Here is a 25,430-nt window from a genome sequence, read left to right as displayed (position 1 = left end):
GAAATCGGTGGCTGACGGCATCGAAGGTCTTTCAAAGATCAATGAATACACATAAATGAGAACATCTTTTTTCCAGTGATGTGTGTATTTATTCAGATAGTGCAAGAACAGTAATTTTCGTTGACCATATTGGCTTTTGTAAATGAGTCCATATTCTGTTATGAATGATGTCAATTTGTTTTCCAAGAGCATCTTCAAGGTCTTCGACATATGAGTGATGAGAGAAATTGGTCTGTAATTGGTTACCACTGTCTTATCATCCCTTCTGAAAATGGGTATGACAATTGTCTATTTGGATACATTGAGCGAGAGTGACCAATCGAAGAGCAATCAACAAAATTTAAAAAATGTCGATATGATATTATTCAGAAGCTGAACAATTCAGTTGGTTCAGTAGCTCAAGAACCAATCAGTTTTTCTATATTTCCAAAAGACTCAGGGACCATACAAATTTACAGAAATCCATCATTCTTTGCTGATGACATCAACCTCCCATGCTATGAATTATTGCCCAATCATAGTACTTTCCGTCAGCGACAGCAAAAATTAGAAACTCTTTCAAATTTTCTGATTCTGCGCCATGAACCGAGTTAGTGAAATATCTCACATTTTTCAATTTTCCTGTCCAGCGATACGGGCGAATTACCTGGAATCACCAGTTCTAGCACTTGTCCTCATTGAAATTGCAAAAGTTGTTCATTTATAGCTCGACTTCCCCCATTCCATTACACTCCGCGAATGCCAAATAGGGATACTATTTTCACAGAAACCATAATGAGTTCAAGAAAATTTATTAGTAAACTTTTTGAATAAGCCTTCTGACGTGAGTTGGAAACTGTGTATTCGAATTTGCATTTATATAAATACGGAATTAGTGGTTGGAAGTGACTGCAAGGATATTAGATATTGTGATTGATAGAAAGGTTCATTTTTATGTGTACAGTGCAAAAGTCTACTAAGATACTTGTTGGTATCCATTCTATATTGTTAATGATGATAGTAATCACATTTGTCTTCTTCAACACCTACCTCACGATTATAATCATATCAGCAAACAAAGGAGAGAAGATTATTGAGAATAATCATCATGCTCATCCATTCAACATTGAACCGTCTCCACAAAATTACGGGAAGTAATTCCAGATTCCGTGTCGAAGTTATGATCATAAATGTAAGGTTGATCACCTGTAACCCACAGTGGTTTTTTGGATGTGGAAAGATACCAGAAGGAATCTTTCACTGTTTTTTATTCAGCCGAGTCACAAAATACAAATAAAGCATTGAAACGGCATTGGAAAGTCCGCAAAAAGGAGTCCGAAGTGTTGGACTCCTTTTTTCGGACAAAACAGATAGCATTCATCCAATAATTATCCAGTCATTATAAGCAATACTGTTTGGCTTTGGGAAAGGTACCTTTAGTGGCCAGAGGTGATACAAAATAGTGCTATTGACGAATTGGCCAGGGTGTATGGGGTTGGTTGTTTGGGAATAACAAGAGCAATGGTGACAAAACCAACAGGAACTTATGCAACTGTATTTCAAGCGGAAATTTACGCTTCTGAATTGTGTGTGGAGAGATTGGAAAAAGCCAACCTCATACATAAGTCAATAAGAAATATTCTCGGACAGTCAAGCGTCGTTGAAAGCTCTTGGCTCCTACCGAGCAACGTCGAAATTGGTAGCAAATTGCCAAAAACTACTCTCCTCGGTAGAAAGACTTAACAGATTGTCTGTGGATTCCTGGCCAAACATGACTGGAAGGCAATAAGGCTGCTGATTCCCTTGCTAAGGAGAGTGCTGCAAGCAGCTCCACTGGACTAGAACCTGTCATTGGCATCGCTTTAGGCTTTGCCAAACAAAAATTGAACACCTGGACGGCAAGAAGATTTATGGGCTTCTGGAAGAATCTTCCTGAATTGGCTCATTCCAAAGCGTTTATTCACTCTTCGTAGCTTGATACCAAACAGTTGTTGAACTACAGTAGGGATGAACTACGATGTCTAACAGGCCTTCTTAGATAGATAGATAGATAGATATATAGATAGATATATTGATTTGACAACTTGTTGAATGTTTGTTTGAAGGTGATTGACAATGTTTCGTGATGAATTTCACTAGTTCGGACTTCCATTGTCTATTATATAAAATGATTTGAAATCCCTGAAACAAGTAAAAAGAGTAATTAAAAAAGAATAGTTGAAAATAACAATTATATTAAGCAACAATAAACCTGAAATGAAATGATAGTAAAATAACCTACAAGTAAAAATATAATAATTGAATAAATAAAAATTAAAGGAATGCAAAAAGAAAATAATAAAAATAAAAAAGTGTAGAGATTCCAAGTCACGTTAGTTCACGACGTTTCGATTGTTGGTATCTACAATCGTCTTCGGGTGATGACTCATTATATAAAATGATTTGAAATCCCTGAAACAAGTAAAAAGAGTAATTAAAAAAGAATAGTTGAAAATAACAATTATATTAAGCAACAATAAACCTGAAATGAAATGATAGTAAAATAACCTACAAGTAAAAATATAATAATTGAATAAATAAAAATTAAAGGAATGCAAAAAGAAAATAATAAAAATAAAAAAGTGTAGAGATTCCAAGTCACGTTAGTTCACGACGTTTCGATTGTTGGTATCTACAATCGTCTTCGGGTGATGACTGTTGTTGAATGTTTGTTGCAAGTCAGTTGAAAATATACATAGAAAAAAAATAGTCACAAGTTAAAAATATTGAATCATAAATTGAGAATAAAATGAAAGATAATTTTGAACATTACAATAATCAGTCTAAAATTTTTGAAAGTGTCAAAAAACAAATATTATGTATAAACATGAGCTTCACATATCAGATGGAATAAAATCAAATCTAAATCGGCATAATTGAAGTACTTAAATAATCCTGAGTACTATAAAAACAGTTTTCCAGGAGAATAGTTCTGACTCTGTTTTTAAAGGAGCTTTGTTTGAGCACTTTGAACGATGATTGTAGAGATTGATATTCAACAAATTTTCAATAGACCTCGTGAGTTTGAATCGAGGCTGTATGAACAGATCTGCATTTCTTGTAGCATGTTGATGAATATCCTGATGATGCAAATTAATTGATTTATTTTTATGGATTTTAAGTAATTGATTATATATGAATACCGATGGTAGTGGTAGTATACCCATTTTTTTGAGAAGCAGCTATCAGTGATCTCTTCAATTGCCCTTCCTCAATATTCTGAATGATTTTTTCTGAAGTCTGAAGATTTTAATGTAGTGAGAGAAATTACCCCACAAAACTATGCCATAATTCATATGTGAGTGGAACAAATCAAAATATGAACTTCCCAGGGCGTCAAGAGACAATACACTATTTAGCTGTCAAAAAACAAATATACTCTTACACAGCTTCTTACTCAGTTCATCAATGTGTGCATACCATGATTAATTCCAGTCAAGAGTGAGTCCTAGTAGTTTGGCAGTATCATCGCCATTTTCAGTGGTTTCACTATTTGAGATCGAAATCAAGACCTTCTGGTTCTTGTTTTCGTTTAATTTCAACTGATTTGTTGTGAACCATAGAGACGTCTGTCTAACTCTACTAGTTTCATTGTCGGACATGTTTCCATTCACACATACAGATTGGGTTCTGTTACATAAGTACGACTGGAATAAACTGAATGGTAGCCCCCTCACTCCATAAAACTCCAACTTTTTGAACAGAACTTCGTGCAAAACGCAGTCGAATGCTTTAGAGAGATCACACATGGTTAATAACACATGTTAACCTATCTCAAGACCCTCCAAAACCACACTCACAGTTTCAATTGCATCTGTTGTATATTTTGTATACTAGTGTTCCAATTTATATTCATCAATTTAGATTTGAATTTGGTAATATTTTTATCATAAATTTGTTTTCTCCATATTTTTTCAGGTGAATCACTATCGGCTAGTACACTTATACAGTGCTTTTCAGATAAAAGTATCCACCTTTAATAACTTTTGTATTACTGGTATTTAGAAAAAATCCAAAAACACATCAATTTATGTTGGAAGGGGCAAGCATTATGGCTTATTTAAACTTACTGGAAAAGCCACCCCCTCACCCCTAGCATCATTCCTTTTTTTTAAATGACTTCTGATATTTTTTATGTAAAATTTGGATACTCCTCTTTGAGCTGATTTCAAAAATGTATAATACTTGTAGGTTAAAGTGGTTAGTTTATGAGATAAACAATTTTTCTTGTAATAGCACAAATTTTACTTATTTTTTACTTTCACCTTATTTGCCTGTAATAAAATGGGTTGTACAACAGTTCAAACTCTTCAATCTTTTTAACTGTGCTATTTATTATGAAGTCACAATAAGTGTTCAAAATGAGTACCATTCACTTCCATACAATGGTATATTCTATTTTGAAATGCCTCTCTGACATTGCTTAATACGGCTGGATTTAATTGTCGACATTCATTTTCTATCCTCTCTTGTAAATCATCCAGAGATTCTGGTTGGGTAGCATAAACTTTTGTTTTTAAATACCCCCAGAAAAAGAAGTCTAGGGGTGCTAAATCCGGTGACCTAGGTGGCCACTCCATCATCTGCCCTCTTCTACCTATCCAACGAGCGGGGAATGTTTCGTTTAAAAATTGTCGGACAGGCATAGCATAGTGTGGGGGAGCTCCGTCTTGTTGAAATACCAGTAAATCTTCGGAAAGGTTATCATCATTTTCTATTATTGTTGTAATACGTGGGTCAACCCCTTCCCTGAGTAACTCAAGATATGATTCACCATTTAAATTTCCGTTGATGAAGAAAGGTCCGACAATGTGGTCACCTAGGATATCACACCAAACGTTTAACTTTTGGGGATGTTGTGTATGGAATTCACGCATAATATGTGGATCACTTTCAGCCCAATATCTACCATTATGCCTATTTACTAAGCCATTTAATGAAAATGAGCATTCATCAGAAAAGCCAATATTGTTTAACAATTGTGGATTGTTATTGATAAATTGCGTCATTGATTCGCAAAACTCTAGACGACGATCAGAATCATCTTCATTCAACTCGTGCACCAACTTAACTTTGTATGGGTGGTACTTGAATTTATGTAGAACTCGGAAAACTGTAGAAGATGAAACATCGATCGCTCTACTTATTGTTGACAACGATTGGGGTTGTTGAGCCTTTAAGCTGACTTGCCCTAAAATTGCCACTTGGATTGCTTCGTTATTCACGAGTCTCTCTCGCTTATGCACTTGCAAACAGACCCTGTTGTGGTAAATTTCTCCATCAGTTGAATTACATACTTATGAGTTGCATGTCTTTCGTCATGTAATTCGTCAAATATTCTAGCAGCAGCTCTTGCACAATTATTATTTTGGTAGTATCAACCTACAATTTCAATTCTTTCTTGCAAAGAGTAAACCATTTCAGCGAAACAAATGTATCAAAATACACTATCAATAGTGACTACAAATTCTAGTTGACAATGTCAAACTTTAATAAAATGTAGAGTTTTTTGTTGTTTGGATTTTTGAAGTAGAATAAATAGCACAGTTAAACAGATTAAAGAGTTTGAACTGTTGTACAACCCATTTTAGTACAGGCAAATAAGGTGAAAGTAAAAAATAAGTAAAATTTGTGCTATTAAAAGAAAAATGGTTTATCTCATAAACTAACCACTTTAACCTACAAGTATTATACATTTTTGAAATCAGCTCAAAAAGGAGTATCCAAATTTTACATAAAAAATATGTGTCGCCTCTGTTTGGGAAATGATGGAAAAGCAGAGCATATACTTCTTTCCTACCCCGCTGGGGACCGAATCAGGTTTTTAGAGTTACCATCTGACCTGAAAGACCACTCACCATTCAAACTAATTGGCTTCGTTAAGAAGCTGGATTTATTTGGTCGAGTGTGAATAGGTGTGCATCACAATAAACCTTTGCGGGTTACGGTGGAGTTACTTTGGCTCCAATCTAACGTAACATTAACAGAAGAATTGTGACGCCAAGGACCTGACAAACACTACAAGGTGGACAAGAAACCTTGAAACGTGCTTCAAAATTGTTCCAATGAAATCCTGCAATCACCACATGTTTATGACAGGATTATAGGAGTTTCACACCTAAACTAATATCCCATCTTTTTGCCAGAAAATTTCTAAACAAGGCACACTAACTTTTTCATATCTCTTGACAAAGGATGGGTATAGAAAGGCATTATGAGAGAGTCCCGACTAGAGCCCTAAATTCAGATTCAAAAGAAGGTGAAATATCAAAAGTTGATGGGAGTGTAAGAAGCTTAGAGGAGAAAACTCAGCCGACAAGGAACAGGATTAAAGGCGGAAATTCTGCAGTGGTAGTACAGTGGCTGAAGTTCAGTTTTTCATCATTATGTAGGGATTTCATTCTGATTTATATACGAAATAAATATATCATTTTCAGTGTTTATAAAAATCCAACAAAATCACTTCACGCAAATAATGACGGAGAGAAGGATCGACATCAATGAAGCTCACAAAAAAATCAACTCAATGGAAGTACACTCATTTTTTTCGCAGGTAATGAGTGTTTCTCTACAACCCTCTGAAATGGGTCTCATCTGGTCATTAAGGTGGAAAGTTCAATTCGGAAATATAAACACGAACTGAACTCTCAGAAATAATTTGTAAAAAAAATTATTCCATTGGAATTACTTCTCCCTCGACGAAACAAATCGAGTATGAATCTATTTTTGGAGTTTCAAGTAGAGGTTGAAGGTTTTTGTCGTTTATTCATTTCGAGGACACAACACAAGCACTACAAGAAAATCCTTGAGGTGTTCTGAGAGCGGTGCCTGTGCTAAAGTAGCGCTTCACGTTGCTGCGTGCTGACATGTTTATATCCTGGTTACTTCCACTCCAATTCCAAATGAAATGAAGAGACAAGTGTGCTTTCATCAGCAAAGCTACATATTGGATTCATGGTTCTTTTCAATATCATTGATATACAATAAAAAGAGGGGTGGAGACACGCCGCTTCCTGGGGAACATAAGGGATAATGGTGAAAGTATTCGTCAGATATCCATCGATTGCCACTCACAGGAAACTTGCAGAATATTTTCTGTTGAATCAAGAACTTCCCTTCCCTAACAATGGTGTAACTGTAGAGTACCTTGTAAAATAATAATAGCAACAGTTTTCTCGCAGCTGATAGACAGTTTTGATGTACATTCTTGATAAAAACGAAGTAAAAATTGATTGATGAGAATACACGTGCTCCAAATAGAATAGCAGTCAATAATCGTTACACAGTTACAAAGAATTTCTTTGAAAGAAGATCATAGATTGCTTTGAAATTTTTATCTCTATTGGAAAAACTATTACTTTATGCCAACATCGCCATGTTTCACCAGGAAATCACACTTTTTTCAATAAAGAAATCAAATTTCTTGGCCTTTCAACGACATCATTCGTTTGATTATATCATTGCGAAGATGAACTATTTTGAATCAAGAAAATATAATATCATCTCAAAATCCAACACCTATTTTAAGGGAAAAATAAACTGTTCCAAATGGAGAGCAATTTAATACTGTATCCCTTCAAATAACTCAATTCATTCATAACAAGAGTTTTGTGAATCTACATACAAAACTATATTATGATCGACTGAAAATAACAGGAATTTTGTAAAGAATAAACAGGGTTTCTTTTGAAGTATTTCATTCATATCAGTTTGAAAAAAACTGTGGTGCTCTGGTCTTTCTATGACCGTCTTGACTGAGAGGGGAGCGGGGAATTCCGTTGTAAGCATCGCGTACTCGCCAGTATGTATTGGAAAGTGATGTTGGTATGTTGTGATTTTGAGGAGGAAGTGTTTTATGTGTTTGTACGCAGTGCAATTTCTTTCCAATTATTTTGTATCTACCATGATGGAACAGATTTTACAAGACTGAGGTCTCGCACAGTTGAAAGATATTTTCATGGGTAAGTATTATAATTGGATAAAACTCCGCTATATCAGTAAGTACCGCGTTGTATACCAAGTACCGAAGAGAAAGTGGTAAACTTTGAAAGCAACTCTTAATTTTGCCCTCATTTTGCCCTCAGGTGCTGATTTCTTCTTTCGTTTCAGAATCCAAGTGATGTTCCGGCAATTGTGGAAGAACAAAAGCAGAATGCAGAACTTGATCGACGATAGTGATTTTTTTAATGTTACTTACCAGAATGTGTGATTTGTGTAAAATGACTGAAAAATTAATTAATTTTCTTGTCTGAGTTGTAATGTTGTTTATAGGCTTCGATTTTATTTTATTTGTTAATTTGCAATTTGTCAAGAATATGTCCCTTTTTTATATATGTTTTCTCATTGAATATTTATTTATGTTATTTGTATAACTGTATGATCTCTCAAAAGTGTGCGGTTGGAATATGATATTTAAGCAAAGATTACCAACGAAAATGTTTGTTCTCTATTACATTTTGTTTTTTATCACATGTTTTTCAGGATAATATTTATGATTTACAATTGCTTCAAATAAACCAATCATAATATGTAATGTATTATTTAGTTTCTTTCCTTACCACTCATAGCTGTTCATATTACAGATGAGATACTTTGGATTCAAGTAACTAAATACATCCAAATGAGAGGGACAGTTCATAAACAGAAGCATACGTTCATATTTGATATACACAAATAGAAGCGTTTCAATGAAAAATGCTTCTCTTCAAAGAAAAAAAATTCTACAAAACAATTCTACAAAATGTCAGACATTTACGACTATTTTCTAGTAAGCAAAAAATTTAGAATTCGTGTCACAAAATATCATGATCACCTCTGGCTTTGCGTATGAATCTCTTCACCATAAGAGAGTAATTTTCTCAGTTAATTAACTCAATCTTCTTGTATCCCCTTGCAATTCCTGTAGATACTTTGATTTTCAGACTCAACATTCTGTTTTTGTTACAGTAGCTTTTGAAACCTTGCTCCTGAGGGTAATGTTTCCTTATGACACAAGCAAGAGTCTACACATTCCAGAGTTCTTGTCTTGCTAAATTTCAAATTTGCGTTTAGTTTAATGAAGGGATCACAAGTGCTTCTTCTCATGCCTAAGGTTGTTTTAGGCGAATTAGTTTGCTATTGTTGCTCATTGTCTCGATTTGCTCTGTTTGTTCTTTCTGGATTACGGTTTCGAAAGGAGGAGGTTATATGTTCATTAACGAAATATTCTTGGATGAATTTGGAACAGTTTCCAAGTAACGTACACTTTATTTCAGGATAAGCAATGTTTCAATTCGAAGGATTTACACAAAACATCCAACCCGAGGAAAATAGATATAGATCGTCAAACATTTCTCCCTGCTCAGCAAATACTGTGAAGCAGCTTCGTTATGGTATGGATAGAACATGTTATGAGAATTCAGGTAATTATCCTCAATTGTTTAAGACAAATCGGGTATGAACAGAATTTGAGTTATTCACATTGCAGGAGTCTTATTTGTTGATTACGAAATAGCTAGAATAACAATTTTGTGTTGGAATAAAGAAACAGTTCAATTGAGATTATTTCTGGATTAGTTGTCAGAGAAACCTGTCGTTTTTTAATCTCACCAACTTCTCAAAGACAGGAAGAGAAAATACTGCGTATAACAATGAATCATGATATATATATATATATATATATATATATATATATATATATATATATATATATATATATATATATATATATATAAATAGATAAGTACTCTCTGATCATATCCATATTGATTTCAATTTAAGAGCCACTGGTATACAGCTGTTGCAGCCTATTGGGCATCGTCAGTACCGAGCAGGCGGTCCTCGATTGAAGACAAAATGCGAAAAAATCAAGAAAGTACTTGTTGAAAATAGCTGCGTAAACGCAAGCCAAACACAAGTGGAACCACATATTGGTGTGACACCCAAGTCAACTTGTCAAGTTTTTTATGTCAGTGTTGGTGGTTTGACCAATCAACCGACAACTGCGGTAGCAGAAATTTGAGAAGCTAATCTGAAATGCCATCGGAAAACGAATCCACATGTTTCTAGAAATGACATGAAATCTAGAAAGGTTGATGCAGTCAAGCTCCTGGAAAATAATTCCATGAAAATCAAAAAATGAATAGATAAGTACACTTTGATCATTCCCATATTGATTTCAATTTAAGAGCCACCGGTATACAGCTGTTTCAGCCTATTGGGCATCGTCAGTACCGGGCAGGCGGTCCTCGATTGAAGACAAAATGAGAAAAAACCAAGAAAGTACTTGTTGAAAATAGCTGCGTAAACGCAAGCGAAAGATAAGTGGAACCACCTATTGGTGTGACACCCAAGTCAACTTGTCAAGTTTTTATGCCAGTGTTGGTGGTTTGACCAATCAACCGACAACTGACCTCAACCATAACCACAAAATTCAAAGGTGGTAGACTGATAAGTGTCTCTAAATCAACTGCTGGTGTAGTTTTTATGGCTTCCGTTTTTTGGGATACAAGGTTCGGAACTGAAGTGAAGAAAATGCATTTCTAGATGCCTGGCAGAAGTTGTCTTTTCCATTTTCTTTGAGCTAATCGGATCAGAGTGTAGTTGTGTTTTTCCTGGTAGAAATCATAACTCGGAATACTGATTACTGATTTGAAGTTATTTTGAGTTGATTCAGGTTTTTGTAGGCTAGAAGATTTTGAGCTGGAAATCGCAATGTCTGAAGGTTTGACATATCAACAAACATTATTTGTACCTTTTAAAGATTGGAGTAAAAAAGCAAAATATTGGAAAGTTGCTGAATCACATCACACTGTATAAATCCAAACCAAAGCAGACAATAATTCGACACTTCACGAACAAAACATAAAATGAAAGAGTGCTCGTCAAACTACACTAAAAAGCACTGTTGAAAACATCAAAATATCATTTCATGAGATAGATTTGAGGAAAAAGACAAGCTTCGAGGCAATCTACAAAGTGTTTGAACTCACCCTTGACTGAGGTAGACACACCCCCTCCGCCCCAGCTACAACGGGGCCGTCGCACTGCAACAATAGGACTCAATCAGTCCTTATATCTTGGGGTACAGCATAGGCGTCGATATTTTCATTTCCAAGGGATTCAGAAACGCAATTAGAGTGATTATCAAATATGTTTCTAGGTACTCATCAACTTAAATTTACATTGCATTAATGAAAAATTAACCCATTTTCAAATAAACTATTCTATAGATAATCTGATCAACTTCAAATTAAAAGTGAAGATTAGTTTTTGGAAAAGAAAGGAAGTAAAATTTTCTGTATGGAGATAGAGAGAAAGAAAACTGAAACCTTTCTTTCCCATCATCAGCTCATGTTTGTAATATTCTATTTTAAAATATACAGTTGGTGGGTTTCAATAAGAAGGGGTTCAAGAAGTGTACCCACAGTAGACCTTGATAATCATCAGGGTATTGCGTTTCCTTTTACTCATTTAGTTTCGACGCCTATCTTGTTCAACTCTCTTTTATTTTCTCTACTCCATATTTACAAGCTGTATTTTTTGTAGAGATGTATCATGGAGTGTACTGATGTAGCTGGGGTGAGTTGTAGTATTTCTGATGGAGAATTTTCTCTACGTGGATTTCATAATCAATAATTTGTTAGTATAAGTGTTCAAAGTGAGGATTTCCGCCTCAAAAATCATGTTTTTTTCATGTGGTAACTATTTGTAAATCCTTAATCAAAAGATACGAGTGGTCCCGGTGTCATAGTATTAGAAAATACACAATCTACGAAGTGAACGTTTCAAGTTTGAAGACGCTGCTGTTCAGTATTTGTTTGTCAGCCATAAATAGCGAAAGTTTTCGGTGAATTCGTGGTGATGAAAGAAATTGGTTATCGTCATGTGGTACAATATGAAACTTGAACTGGATTCTACTCTGTATGAGTCTGCTCTTTGGTTTTCAACAGTGAAATATTGGGCAACAGCAACAAAGCAGAATTTGTGCTTCGTTTATCAAAGTGATACAGATGAAAGACAATGGTACTTAATTTTCACTGGCAATAACGTAACATGGACACGGTTATGTAACCGAGACCATGTTATTTATTACCATTTGATATGCACCTCCAGATGATTGAAAGATTTTATAATGCTATTCAGGATTGAATTTGTTCCTCCTACGAATAATTCAAGACAATAGTACTCCATATCCACTGGCATTAACGTAACATGGACATGGTTATGTAACCGAGACCATGGTACGTTAAGGGCTATTTGTTACAAACTGATATGTACCTCCAGATGGTTAAAATATTTTGCAATGCTACTTATGATTGATTTTGTTCCTCTCACGAAAAAATCAAGCCAATAGTACCCCATATCCACTGGCGGTAACGTAACATGAACATGGTTATGTAATCGAGATCATGATACGTTACGAGTCATTTTTTACGAATCGATATGCACCTTCAGATGGTTAAAAAAATTTGCAATGCTATTCAGGATTGAATTTGTTCCTCTCACGTACTAATCAATACTACTCCATATTCACTGGCGATAGCGTAACATGGACATGGTTATGTAACCGAGATCTGTTACGTTGAGGGTTATTTGTTACAAATTGATATGCAACTCCAGATGGTTGAGAAATTTTGCAACGCTACTTAAGATTGATTTTGTTACTCTCACGAACAAATCAAGACAATAGTACTCCATATTCACTGACGATAACGTAACATGGACATGGTTGTGTAACCGAGACCATGATACGTAACGAGTCATTTTTTATGAATTGATATGCAACTCCAGATGTTTAAAAGATTTTGGAATGCTATTCATGATTGAATTCGTTCCTATCACGAACAAATCAAGACAATAGTACTCCATATTTACTGACGATAACGTAACATAGACATGGTTATGAAACCGAGACCATATTACGTTAAGGGTTATTTGTTACAAATTGATATGCGCTTCCACATGGTTGAAAGGATTTGCAACGCTACTTAAGATTGATTCTGTTCCTCTCACGAACGAATCAAGACAATAGTACTCCATATTCACTGACGATAACGTAACATGGACATGATTATGTAACCGAGACCATGTTACGTTAAGGGTTATTTGTTACAAATTGATATGCACCTCCAGATGTTTGAAAAATTCTGCACCGCTACTTAGGATTGATTTTGTTCCTCTCACGAACAAATCAAGACAAAAGTACTCTATATCCACTGGCGACACGTAACATGAACACTCAAACAATACAATTCGAAACCCCACCTTTATCGTAATTCGCTGTTGTCCACAACAAAACACAGTCGTCATTTGTAGAAAATGGGGCGTCAAACTGCCTCGCTTTACGCGATCGTGTTTATCGAACTCCGAAATAACTTCCAAATGGAATACTCTCCATAATTGATACGAAACATCAGCGTTACACTCGGGATAGTTGGATATCACGATGAAGCATTCATGTTTGTCATTTGCTCGATTGCCGTTTCGTTCCAAGAATCAATTTCGTGATGTCGGCCAAAGCGAGTGTAATTATTCTCGCCGATGTGAGCTGTCAGTTCTTCTTTTGACGTTTCTCCGACTTCTGGATAAATCAACGTTGCTTTACTCGTGAGGGTGTATCGGAAAATTGAAATCGAACTCGGTTTTATTCATCTCAATTATCATTTATAATTCGAGGAAATACCTACCAACACATTAGTTTTGGTTAGATACCTTTCCTGGCTGGGATCACAAAGATACCAGAGCACGGGTTTATGTCCCACAGATCTGTCAACACAAATTTGCTATTATATACCAACGAAGCAAATAACTCTTTAGAAAATAAGGTTCAACTGGACACAATATTCATGGATTTTAGCAAGACCTTCGACAGGGTGGACCATGGTGTTTTACTGCAGAAGTTATATCCATTTGGACTCTACGACAATATCATGAATCTTCTAAGGAGCTGTCTTCAGGATCGATATTTTGTGGTTAAGCATGATATAAATACCTCAGGCAAATTCCATGCTTTCTCAGGGGTACCCCAAGGTTCAAACATGGGGCCCGTATTCTTTTTGGCCAAATTATATCGAGCACTCTGGATGGTTGCTTTTTGCTGATGATGTGAAAATTTTCTACCAGGTGAGATCAGTCTGATATTGCTCCGCCCTACAGGAAGATTAGAATAAATTATTGGTTTGGAATGTTCGATGTGAGTTAGATTTTAACCTGAAAAAATGCCAAGTTATGATAATTACCCGCCAAGATTCAGGAATAACCTATGAGTGCTAATTATCATTCAAAAAACATATTGAACATTTAAGAAATAACGCAAATCGAGCTTTAGGATTCATTTTAAGACAGACTTCTCTTTTTAGTAACATAGATTCCACAAAAGTACTCTATTTCATGATAGCGAGATCTAAACTCGAATACGATTCTGTTATTTGGAATGGAGGATATCAAACAATCTTACAGGAACTAGAAAAAATACAGAACAAATTTCTAAGGTACCTATATTATAAGAAATATCGTAGTAAACCTGGTTACAACAGCGTTAGAACATATATACCCCCCTCAGACTCTAGGCGAAAAATATATTTATTAACGACAATATGAATTCCACAGAATTATTGCCACTATTACCAATTAATGTACCCCCAGACCTACTCGTACTATCCCCAAGTTCAAAACTTCCTTCATGACTGTAACTTCCACTTCCCTCTCTAAATCATGCCCCGTCTGGTAATCGACAATTGCTAGCAACATATTGATTGGAATAGATCTCTAGTCCATAGACATGTTGAGAATTTATCAGTTTAGCAATTAGTTTTAATGTTATTTCTTATTTTATTTTTGTTGTTGCCAGTTGTGATAAGTAATGCTCGTTGTTGGATAATAATACATCTCCATATTGCATTATTTTATATTATATATCATTTCAAGTACTTGTACATGCATGTATATTTCTCATAAGTCATCCTTGTAATGAGGCCACCAGGCCTGACAGGGTGAAATAAACGAATACATAAATAAAAAAATAAAAAAATAAATTATTTATTGAATGAATGAATGAATAAATAAATAAATAAATAAATAAATGAATGAATGAATGAATAAATGAATAAATGAATGAATGAATGAATGAATGAATGAATGAATGAATGAATACATGAATAAATACATAAATATATAAATAAATAAATGAATGAATGATCACATATAATATTTTCGACCCATATTAACGAATACCACCGTTTTCATTTCGATATATGTTAAATCGTGAATGCCAGACCTAACATAAGTAGAGAAAGATGAGCTACTATGAAACTTGGACTGTTTCAAAAGTTAGGTCCATTTTTATGAGTCTACTTTGAACAATAGTTTATCAGTGGATACTTATTGAATTCTTATTGGTGAATACTTATTGGTGCAGGATCGGACCTCTTCTGTTAACCAGTGTCGGCTACTGTTGACGCAATTTTCAGTAATATTTATTGAGATATGGAGCTACAAATATACATGTTATCAAAACGGACGAAACTTTCGAAAGAACCTAATAATTTGTAATTGTACCTAGGTTATACACTTCTGTTAACAAATCACCTACCAAGGACACGATGATTCACAGTTCAGAATAGCCAATCGTTTCCTACCTACAAGATTTAACGAAGATCTGACATTCACGCTCTTGTTCTGAAACGGATGTTGTTGATTCATTTCATCACTACTGATATTTTGAACTATTTTGTAAGTAGCAGCAGAATGAAATAAACTGTAGACGCTAGAGACGAACAATGTATCTCTATCTGTAGAGTAGGGAGGGTGAGTGTAGGCCGACAGCACTTAGGCCACATGTGACCCATTGTACATTCTCCCAAGGAGTTGTCCTCCTAGGTCATCGTCCATCCTGTCCTTTTCAGGAAGGTGCAAAGGTCTCTGGGATACATCTCCTCTATATCGGCAAGCGTAGGTCAAGACTCGCCTGACAGTTTCATCTTCCTGTTTACACACTGCATAGGTTTATACATTGCACATTGCATTTTCCAATAAACCTCAACAATCCGCATCTCAAAAATTGCAGATTTCAATACATATTCATGAGGAGAGTTTTTTCATTACCTGCGCCAATAATAACCTCCTTGAATACTCGCAGGTCAATAAGAAGCATCCTGTATGAGAATTGAAACAACAGAAATTTTTATAAAACACAACTGTCTTTGGACAAATCAAATAACATATTGAAGGCCATAACTTTATACTTTTACGTCCTGGGGAGAGACCCCACAAACAACGAAAGAGTCAACATTGCATTTCACACACCATTAGGAGTATCAAATTGTCGACAGACGGTACTCTCCATAATTAATAACACACAATTTCAGCGCACTCAAAATAATGATATATCATAACAGGGTTTCGTGCTAGGCGTATGACTTATTGTTTCGGCGGCACCGGAATTAATTATGAGACGTCAAAATGGGATTCTCGTGGAATTATTTTTGCGAAAACGGTGAAAAGTAGATCATAACATAAGACTTATTCATTTCTCGCCATTTTTATTGGTGGAATATGATATGTTCCCAATAACTTGTAATATTTCACCCAGAATTGATATTCATTCATGCTGGACTATAGTGAAAATTATTTTTCAAATGGTTAGGTGAGACCGGAGTTGGAAGTCACATTTTTTGTCTTGTGCATATTTAGTGTCTTTTTTCATATATTATCAACGATTTTCCTATCAATAGTGTTTTTGTACTCTTTTGCAAAAAAATATTTTTTTTCTCCAAATATCTATATCATGTCAACAATAGATTGAAAAGCGAACAAATTAATTTGCAGGTAGTGGTTCCACTAGTTGATTACCGAAAAATCAATTAGGATAATCATCATTCAACAAACAAAGTCCACATCAGACCAAAAAACTTCAGGTATATAAACAGCTAACCCTTGTCTTTAGATTCAGTATCAATTTGTTTCTCCTGAAGATGCTAATCATGTTAGCGAAACGCGCGTCGAGTGCAAAAATATCAGTTTGGTTTTAGGGTAATTGATCTCTAGAAGAAGTTTTCAACTTTTTCACCAAAGGTTCCAATCTCATCGTTCAAACCGATTTTTGTGAAAATCTTAGTGTTTTTGGAGACCTTTTGAAACAAATGATAACATTACGTGTGAGGAATCTGTGTCAATCGACAGGGATCCGGAATTTGAAAATGAGGACTTACATGTTCAAGTTCAGCGAGAATTTTAAATATTCATGAATGCTTGAAGAAGGAAAACTGACACACTTCACAGAATGCTATTGTGAATAGAATATGCAAGTTAACGAAACTATCTTGTTCGACAGTTCTTCGAGTCATTAAAATAGGGGATATCATTGACCATGCAATGAAACGAAAACAAAGGAATAAAACATTCGCAAACGTTGATGGTGCTACAAAAGTTGTGATTCGGCGAACAATTTATGGTATATACCAAAAATATGAAGTACCAACCTTGGAAATGATTTGGTATAAATTACTCGACTATCCCGATTACAATTACAAATCTTAAGAAACTCTACGAGGTGTTTTATTGTATTGTGGTTTCAAATATATAAAATTGAACAATCGGATGGTCATAATGGAATCGACACGCATTGTTCAACTCCGACAAGCATATTTGAGGCGAATGAAAAACTACCGAGAATCCAGCAGATATATAATCTACCTCGACGAAACTTGGTTTGACACCCATGATGTCAAATATGGCTGGGTAGATGAAACCAAGTATTGTGCTTTGAACACACCTTCTTCAAGGGGAAAACGAGTTATAATTTCGCATGCCAGGAATGAAAGCGGTTTCGTACCTAACGCTTTGTTTCTGTCGGCCAAAAATATAAAAGATTCGTCTGCTGATTACCACGAAGATATGACTGCGGCTTTATTCGAAGCCTGGTTCAGTGAGCAACTTCTCCCAAATATTCCTCCAAACTCGGTTATTGTTATGGATAACGATTCGTATAATTCTGGGTTATTGACTACAATTCCAAACAATAACACAAAAATAGCAGATATTGTTGATTTCATGCGAAATCATGACATGGAAATACCCGAAAAGATTCCAACGTTACAGGTATTACTGGCCACCATAAAACAACGTAATTTCAAAAAAGAATATAATATTATTGATACGATGTGTGAAACACGTGGTCATATTCTATTACGTTTGCCTCCATTCTATTGTGTGTTCTACTCAATTGAAATGGTTTGGGCCACAATGAAAGAAAGCTTGCGGAAATGTAATCCGTCACCGACTTTGAATGCTGTAGTCCTTGACAATATAAGGTGAGTGGTGAATGAAGTAGGTGACAGTGATGTGTGAAAGAACTGTGTGGCCCACGTTATAAAAGAAGAGAACAAATATTATGTGCAAAGTTCCATAAATCCGATCGTTTTTCAACTCGATGATGATTCCACTTCATCCTAGTATAGCGAAGAAGAATTCTGATTTTTCTGGCAATTTTGTTGGCCTCTATTATTTTGTAAATATATGTTTGACGAAAATTTGGTGTGATTATTTGTGTTTTCATTGTAATTTAGAGTTTTCGACTCGGAAATCAACTACTTCAAATTTCGAAGTTTTCCATAATTACCCATGATGGAAAAATTCAATTGTGATAAATTTTTCATGAGGTGATCAATTACTATGATTGTAAGAATAAGTGACTGAAAAACTACCACTGAAAAATAATATGCCGGCGCCTATGTCGAGGCGGGAATTCCTTCTCTGTGATGTTCCTGTTGGTATTGGAAATACCATAGCACATATTTATGTTGTTGGTTGTCACATGTGACTACCAGCCCCCTGAAATAACTCTGAATCAATATTCATTCATGAAAGCGGATAGTGATATCATGAACCACAGATGTCACATGTCACACTAAACCAGTGTTCCTCGTTGTGGATGATTTCAGCTTGAGCCCACTTGATATTATGTTGATGAGCTCAAACATGCTCTGCTATTCCGGATTTGCTGATTTTTTCCTCAGCAATGCGAACTTTCAATGGCCTCTTAGTTTCACCGATGTATGATTTTCCGCACTGGCAGGGTATCGCAGTCCGCGTTTGGTGGCCTGGTTTTCGTGAGGCTGCTACGGATAGTGTTCCCAGATCTGAAGCAGGTATTGATGTCATACTTGGACCCAATCCTTCTTATCCTTTCCGATAATCCTCTGATGTAGGGAAGTACAAGTACTGGTTGTGGAGGCTTCTCTTCCTTGTGGAGCTCTTGTTGTCTTCTAGCTAAAGCCTGTTCTACCATCACTCTGGAGTAACCATTCCGTTGAATGTCGTTTTTGATGATGCCTAGTTCTCTTTCGACACCTTCCTTTGTATCACAGATCCTGAAGACACGGTCTAGTAGAGTCTTGATGATTCCTCTCTTAATCGATTAATGGTGGTTGGATTTCTGGTTCAGATACAGTCCTGTGTGAGTGTTTTTTCGATATACAGATGTTTCCCATTAAGTGTCCGTCCTCTTCACCAATACGTCTAAGAAAAGCAATTCGTTGTGGACTTCCTTTTCCATTGTGAAAGTGATGAAAGGACTCACGTTGTTGATGTGCTTCAGGAAAGTGTCTAGTTCTGCATTCTCATGGTTACATATTATGAAGGTGTCGTCTACGTATCTCAACCAGCCTTTGGGGCTTCTTGTGGGCTTCTTCGATGGCCAGAGTTCCAAACGACTCCATATATATATTACCTATAACCGGTGGAACTGGCGATCCCATTGGCAGTCCCTCATCTTGCGTAAAGAATTTGTCCTTCAGTTGGAAGTAGCAGTTCCTAGTAATTCCATGATTACTTGTATCGGTGAGTTTGTTCTATCTTTCAGGCCCCCATCTTTGGATAGCTCCTTCTGTATAATTTGTACGGTTATTCTTTTTGATATTTTTCCAGGAATTTCAAATCAATTAATATTATATCAGACAATGGAAGTCCGAACTGATGAAATATGACCTCAACGAATTGTTTCTTCAGATGATTTGATTTATAATCAGTCTTCAAGAATGCCCAGTGAAAAATTATGATTTCCATGAAGCATCAGAAGATGCTGATGTGTATAGAATTTATTGGTTCGTTATTCTATTCCAAGTATCTGAGAAGATATTTCTGCTATTCTTGTAATGTAACTGCGCCGAAACATATTAGTATCTAATCTGATATCAAAAAATCAATCGACACAGTCAACAAAATCCCAGAATTACTGTGTCAAATTTCGATACATATAAATTACACGAGCTTTCTCAGGATTAATTTCTGCCGACATATACCCGATTGAAATTTTCGAAATCCACATCATCATATTTCTTCAACACGGGATTCAGTTTTGATGACTTTCTTGGACTCCTGGATCTTCATCTTTCCCAAAAATCTTTTGCAGCAGTTGAACAGCAGAAAGGCAAGCATAGTTTGTTTTTGAATTGAATATTCTGAAGTGTAGCCGAAGATTATTTAAGAGACTCAAAGCCAAATAATTGACCATTTTATTCAAATGAAAAAATGTCCTATATTTCTAGTTGACGTTGATGAATCGCCGGGGGAGATAATTTTTTTAACGTAAGAGTTCTCGAAGCTCTTGCTCATGTAGAATATAGGTTTTTTTGATCACTTTCGGATTCAATCTTTTTTGAACTCTCTGATTTCTCTGCTACTCAAGCTCCTTGATTGTTTTTGGCTCTTTAGCAGGCACAGATGAAATTTTCATGATGAAATTTCATTGATACTACATGCTATAAAACTGCAACACAAAACTCACTCCAAAAAATCATTCAACCTGCTCCTAAGTTTCGATATTTCTTCTTAACGAGCCATCAAATCCTGAAAAACATTCTAGAGCCTGAAACATTGAAATGCCTTGAGCCTGCATGAGACGGCCGCACTGGAAATTGTTTTTATCGACGGAACGGTTAAAAATAAATGATTTTCAGAAATTATGGAGGGGAAACGCTGTATTGCAGTATTTCGAACAAGTTGTTTCCTATTTTATCTAAATAGGTCGATTTGTTATGTTCGCCGCTGAATTTTCTGTTCAAGTTGCTTTTATACTTCCGATAACGTCAATTTTCTCGGGAAAGCTGTTTTTTCCGGTAATTGGAAACAAATTATCGTTTGGTGTGTACCGTTTATTCAGGCACAGTACAATTATTTATTGACGGCGGGAGGTGGATTTGTGATGATATGATTCGTTCTTTGTGAATGGTGTTGATAACAAAAAAGTTTCAACTCTGTTATTTTCATTCCTGCAAATGAAGCTAGACTTTTGAATATATCCACATTTCGTCAATTATTTTGAATATCGTCCTGTTTGAAGGAACTGAATGATTTCAAATATCAATACGTATCAGATAATTACTAATAAATACTCTCTCAAATACAAAAATCAGGTAGGTTTATAAAAAGTAGTGGAAATCATCCAACGGTCAAAGCTGTCGAGTATTAAAAACCAGCTAACACTTCAGTAGAAAAAAAAAAGGAAAAAGTTGACTGAAGTGATGCAGAAAAACTTATTCGTATTGACATTCTTTGATAACCTCATGAAAAGGCAAAACTATTGAGAAAATTGAATCTTTATGAATAATATCGCTAAAGGAAAACGCTACATTTCCTGAAATACATATTCAATATAAAATTGTGCTAATAATACGGTTTAAGAAATGTTGACGTGAGCACTGTTGGCTAATGAAAATTAGAATGAACAGCAGTCCAAAAATACACAACAAACCCTCAACTAGACGAGTCAAAGTACAAGTATATGATCATCGGCTTTGGGAGCCTAGGCCATATTTACTGTTCTGTTTGAGACAAGGAATAGATGAGAAGTTCACTGTCCTATATCAGACTGCTGACAATGTTCACAAGTAGCGTAATTTCATTAAATATTTTGATTTAGATATTATAATACTCGTATTGTCACAAATAGTAATTTACGATGATTTAAAATGAGTTCTAGTAGCAGTTCAACAATTCAGTTGAATTTAAAGCAAGCACTGTTCCCAATCACTATAACTGCAACACTATTTCCAACATGTGTTTCACCAACCAAGTTAGCGTCTTTAGGAGATGAGGAAAACCGTCTACTTCATCTAGATACTAAACTAAAATCAAACTTCAAAAAAGACCAACTGTCTAGTCTCTTGTCCGTCTCCGACCTTGGCAATACAAAAAGGAATTTTCTACTAATTTCTCGATTACCACTGTTAATTCGACTTTTTTCTGTTATTGTCATCAAATCATTGCCGACCCCAGGTTGTGTTGAGGAACAGCCTTGGCTGATACTCTGCCTATTAACTTTTATACAGAAGTTGTTTTTTTCTTCTTAACGTCTATTTTCAATGTACCTTTCAGGTTGAACAAAGACGTATCATTACTTTTATTCTCATTATTATCATTCAAGAGAAGATCAATTGAATTTTTTCTCGATCATTCTCTGTAATAACGAATTCAGTTTCAATAAATTTGCCGAATGGAATTTTGTTATAATATATTTTCAATGTGACGTTGATGAAACGTCGAGCTTCACTACAAGAAATTGCATATTTTGACACTCTAATTCACTGATGAAATTATGTTCACGTTTCGATTGGAACTGACTAAACTTTTCAGTGCGTTGGATGACAATTTGGTGTATGTTTATACACCCTTCTAGTGCTTGTATGAATAAAATGGGTTATATTTATACATCTACCTCCATTTCATGTGGGATGATCCTTTGTCATATATATTGATTGAACAACTAATACTGTGAAGAGTGATAGTGAAAAAAATCAAACAAGCTTTTGATGAAGCGTACTGACAAGCTGATCCACCATAAATAATTGAATGAACTTTGATTTGAAGTATGGTGTTTTATTCATTGTCTAATCTACAGCGTAAAATTCCAATGAGTGATTACAATCATATCAGTAATGAAGCAGTTGATATTGTCATGAGAAAATATATCGACCACGAAATACAATCTGATGTTTGTGTCCAACTGGATTACAATCAGTAACCTCATTCATGAATCTGGTGGTGGTGGGAGCATATTTCATTTTCGTCGTCTATCCATCCATCCATCCATCCATCCATCTATTCATTCATCCATCCATTCATTCCTCCGTTCGTCCGTCCTTTCTTCCATCCATCCATCTATCCATCTATTCATTCATCCACCCACCCATCCATCCATCCATCTATCCAACTATCCATCCATCCATCCATTTATTCATCCATCTATCCATCCATCTATTCATCCATCCATCCACCCATCCATCCATACATTTATCCATTCACTCATCTTTTAGCCCATACGTTAGTTTGTTCTTCTATCCAACCTTCCTTTCGTCCGTCTGTCCGTTCGTCCTTCTATCCTTCCATCCTTCCATCCTTCCATTCTTCCATCCTTCCATCTTTCTATCCTTCCATCCTTCCATCCTTCCATCCATCCATTCATCCATCCTTTCACCTGTCCGTTCGTCCGTCCGTCCGTCCGTTCTTTCATCCATCCATCTATCCATTCATTTATCTTTTCGCCCATATGTCGGTCTGTTCTTCTATCCAATGTCGGTCTGTTCTTCTATCCAACCCTTCGTTCGTCCGTCCGTCCGTCCATCCCTTCATCCATCCATCCATCCTTTCGCCCGTCCGTCCTTCCTTCCATCCACCCATCGATCCATCCATCTATACATTCATCCATCCATTCACCCATCCATCCATCTGTTCATACATCAATCCTTCCGCCCGTTTGTCCGTTCGTCCATTGATCTTTCCGCCCATACGTCCGTCTGTTCTTCTATACAACCCTCCGTCGTATGTCCGTCCGTCTGTTCTTTCATCCATCCATCCATCCAACCATCCGTCTATCTATCCATCTATCCATCTATCCATCTATCCATCTATCCATCTATCCATCTATCCATCTATCCATCCATCCATCCATCCATCCATCCATTCATCCTTCCGCCGGTCCGTCCGTCCGTCCTTTCATCCATCCATCAATCAAAACATTCATCTACTTGTAAGGAAACTACTTTGAAGACAAAATTCCAACTGTTATGTACTTGCCCCACACTTGTATTTTGTCCACTTTCAGCGTTCGATAAATTACACAATGAAATCACTTCATTGGAAATATCCTGACTAATTTTAGTTTTCCTGTTATTGAACGCGTATTCCCAAGAGGAGTAATTCTTGAACCCACCTTCCACTATTTTTCTATCGGCAACTTTCCCAACTTCCTCCGGATCGAATCTTTTATTCATGTAATTTCATTCACCCACTCTGCAGCTATGAAAGTACAATATCCATATCGACCTAATTGTATCTGAAAACCTTCGATTCAATCGATAGGGGGAAAACCAACTCTTATTTATTTGTGTACCAACATAAAAGTGTTCTCTGGAGAGAATTTTTATGAACTTCGCGACCCAAACAAACAAAGGATGGTTTATGGACACGCATTCCACGTGGACATATCTGTGAAATATCCATATTCATGGCTGTGGCGGTATTTGCTGTTAGCTTGTTCAATTGTTTTCCATTCATGCGGTTTTTATCACACGACATATCGTATTATTGTTTTCATCTCTTTCTAAATTGATACTTCAGCTTCATTTGTACATATGGCGGATGATTAGATGATATTATTAATAATATGTTTATATTCATCATAACATTAAAGTACGACTGATGATGACAGTAAATGAATGTGCGTCAGTTTGAAAACGTAGCTCCTTCCATAATTTGATATAAAATATGCAAAAACAAGTGGAACTTATTTCTAGGGGGACAGTTTGCAGGTTACTTTCCAACTGAATTACATGTACTCCACTACTCCCTTTCAATTGGACGGTGGTTGGAAAATATATTTCCTGACAAAAGGATTGGTCGAAGGGGAATATGAATCAGATCATTGAAGATCTGTCTGTCTGTCTGTCTACGAATACAAAAATAATTCAAAAATAAAGCATGAGGTAATAAGCAAACATGCGAATAGTCCATTGAAACATCTGGTCATACCTTTGACCGTAAAACATAAGTTTTCTATCCCGCAGGCCAAATGTTATGTTGGGGAACTAAGGCTCAGAATGTAGGTAGGTAGGTATTAGTATATTTTCAGGTTGAATCATTTTGTGTTAGGAAGGTTAATTTATCTAGATATTGTGAGTGAAAAATGAGAAGTGAAATTCTCTCCAACTATTTCAATTTCGGTAATGCAGTTTCTTGGAATGATATGTTCATGCTTTATCTTATACTATCAATAGTCACAATATACCAATCTAGGAAGTGTAAGAGAGGAAGCAGAGGTTATATATCAAACATCTACTCAAAATCATTAAGCAATTCATCAAGAAAGTTTCAGCTCAAATGATTGGAAACTCATCAGTGAGAATGATCAGCACTATTGTAATGTAACGAAATTTGAT

General features: G+C 35.7%; 1 protein-coding gene across 3 annotated transcripts in view; it reads right to left on the bottom strand.

Moving 5' to 3' along the window:
• The window catches only part of Nrx-1 (Neurexin 1), a 208,289-nt gene that overhangs the window by 163,781 nt on the left and 19,078 nt on the right, over window positions 1-25,430 (bottom strand). For 2 of the 3 annotated variants that reach the window (XM_074176497.1, XM_074176498.1), the window contains exon 3: window positions 10,989-11,042. The exons of the other annotated variant lie outside the window; for it this stretch is intronic. In XM_074176497.1, the coding sequence (XP_074032598.1) occupies window positions 10,989-11,042 (54 nt within the window). The remainder of the gene's footprint in view (window positions 1-10,988; window positions 11,043-25,430) is intronic. 3 annotated transcript variants of the gene reach the window in all.

Source organism: Leptinotarsa decemlineata, unplaced genomic scaffold (assembly GCF_025532065.1).
Source record: "Leptinotarsa decemlineata unplaced genomic scaffold, Ldec_3_MD MMD2_tig00001719_RagTag_RagTag, whole genome shotgun sequence".
NCBI lineage: Eukaryota > Metazoa > Arthropoda > Insecta > Coleoptera > Chrysomelidae > Leptinotarsa > Leptinotarsa decemlineata.
This window is presented reverse-complemented; position numbering and strand designations above follow the sequence as displayed.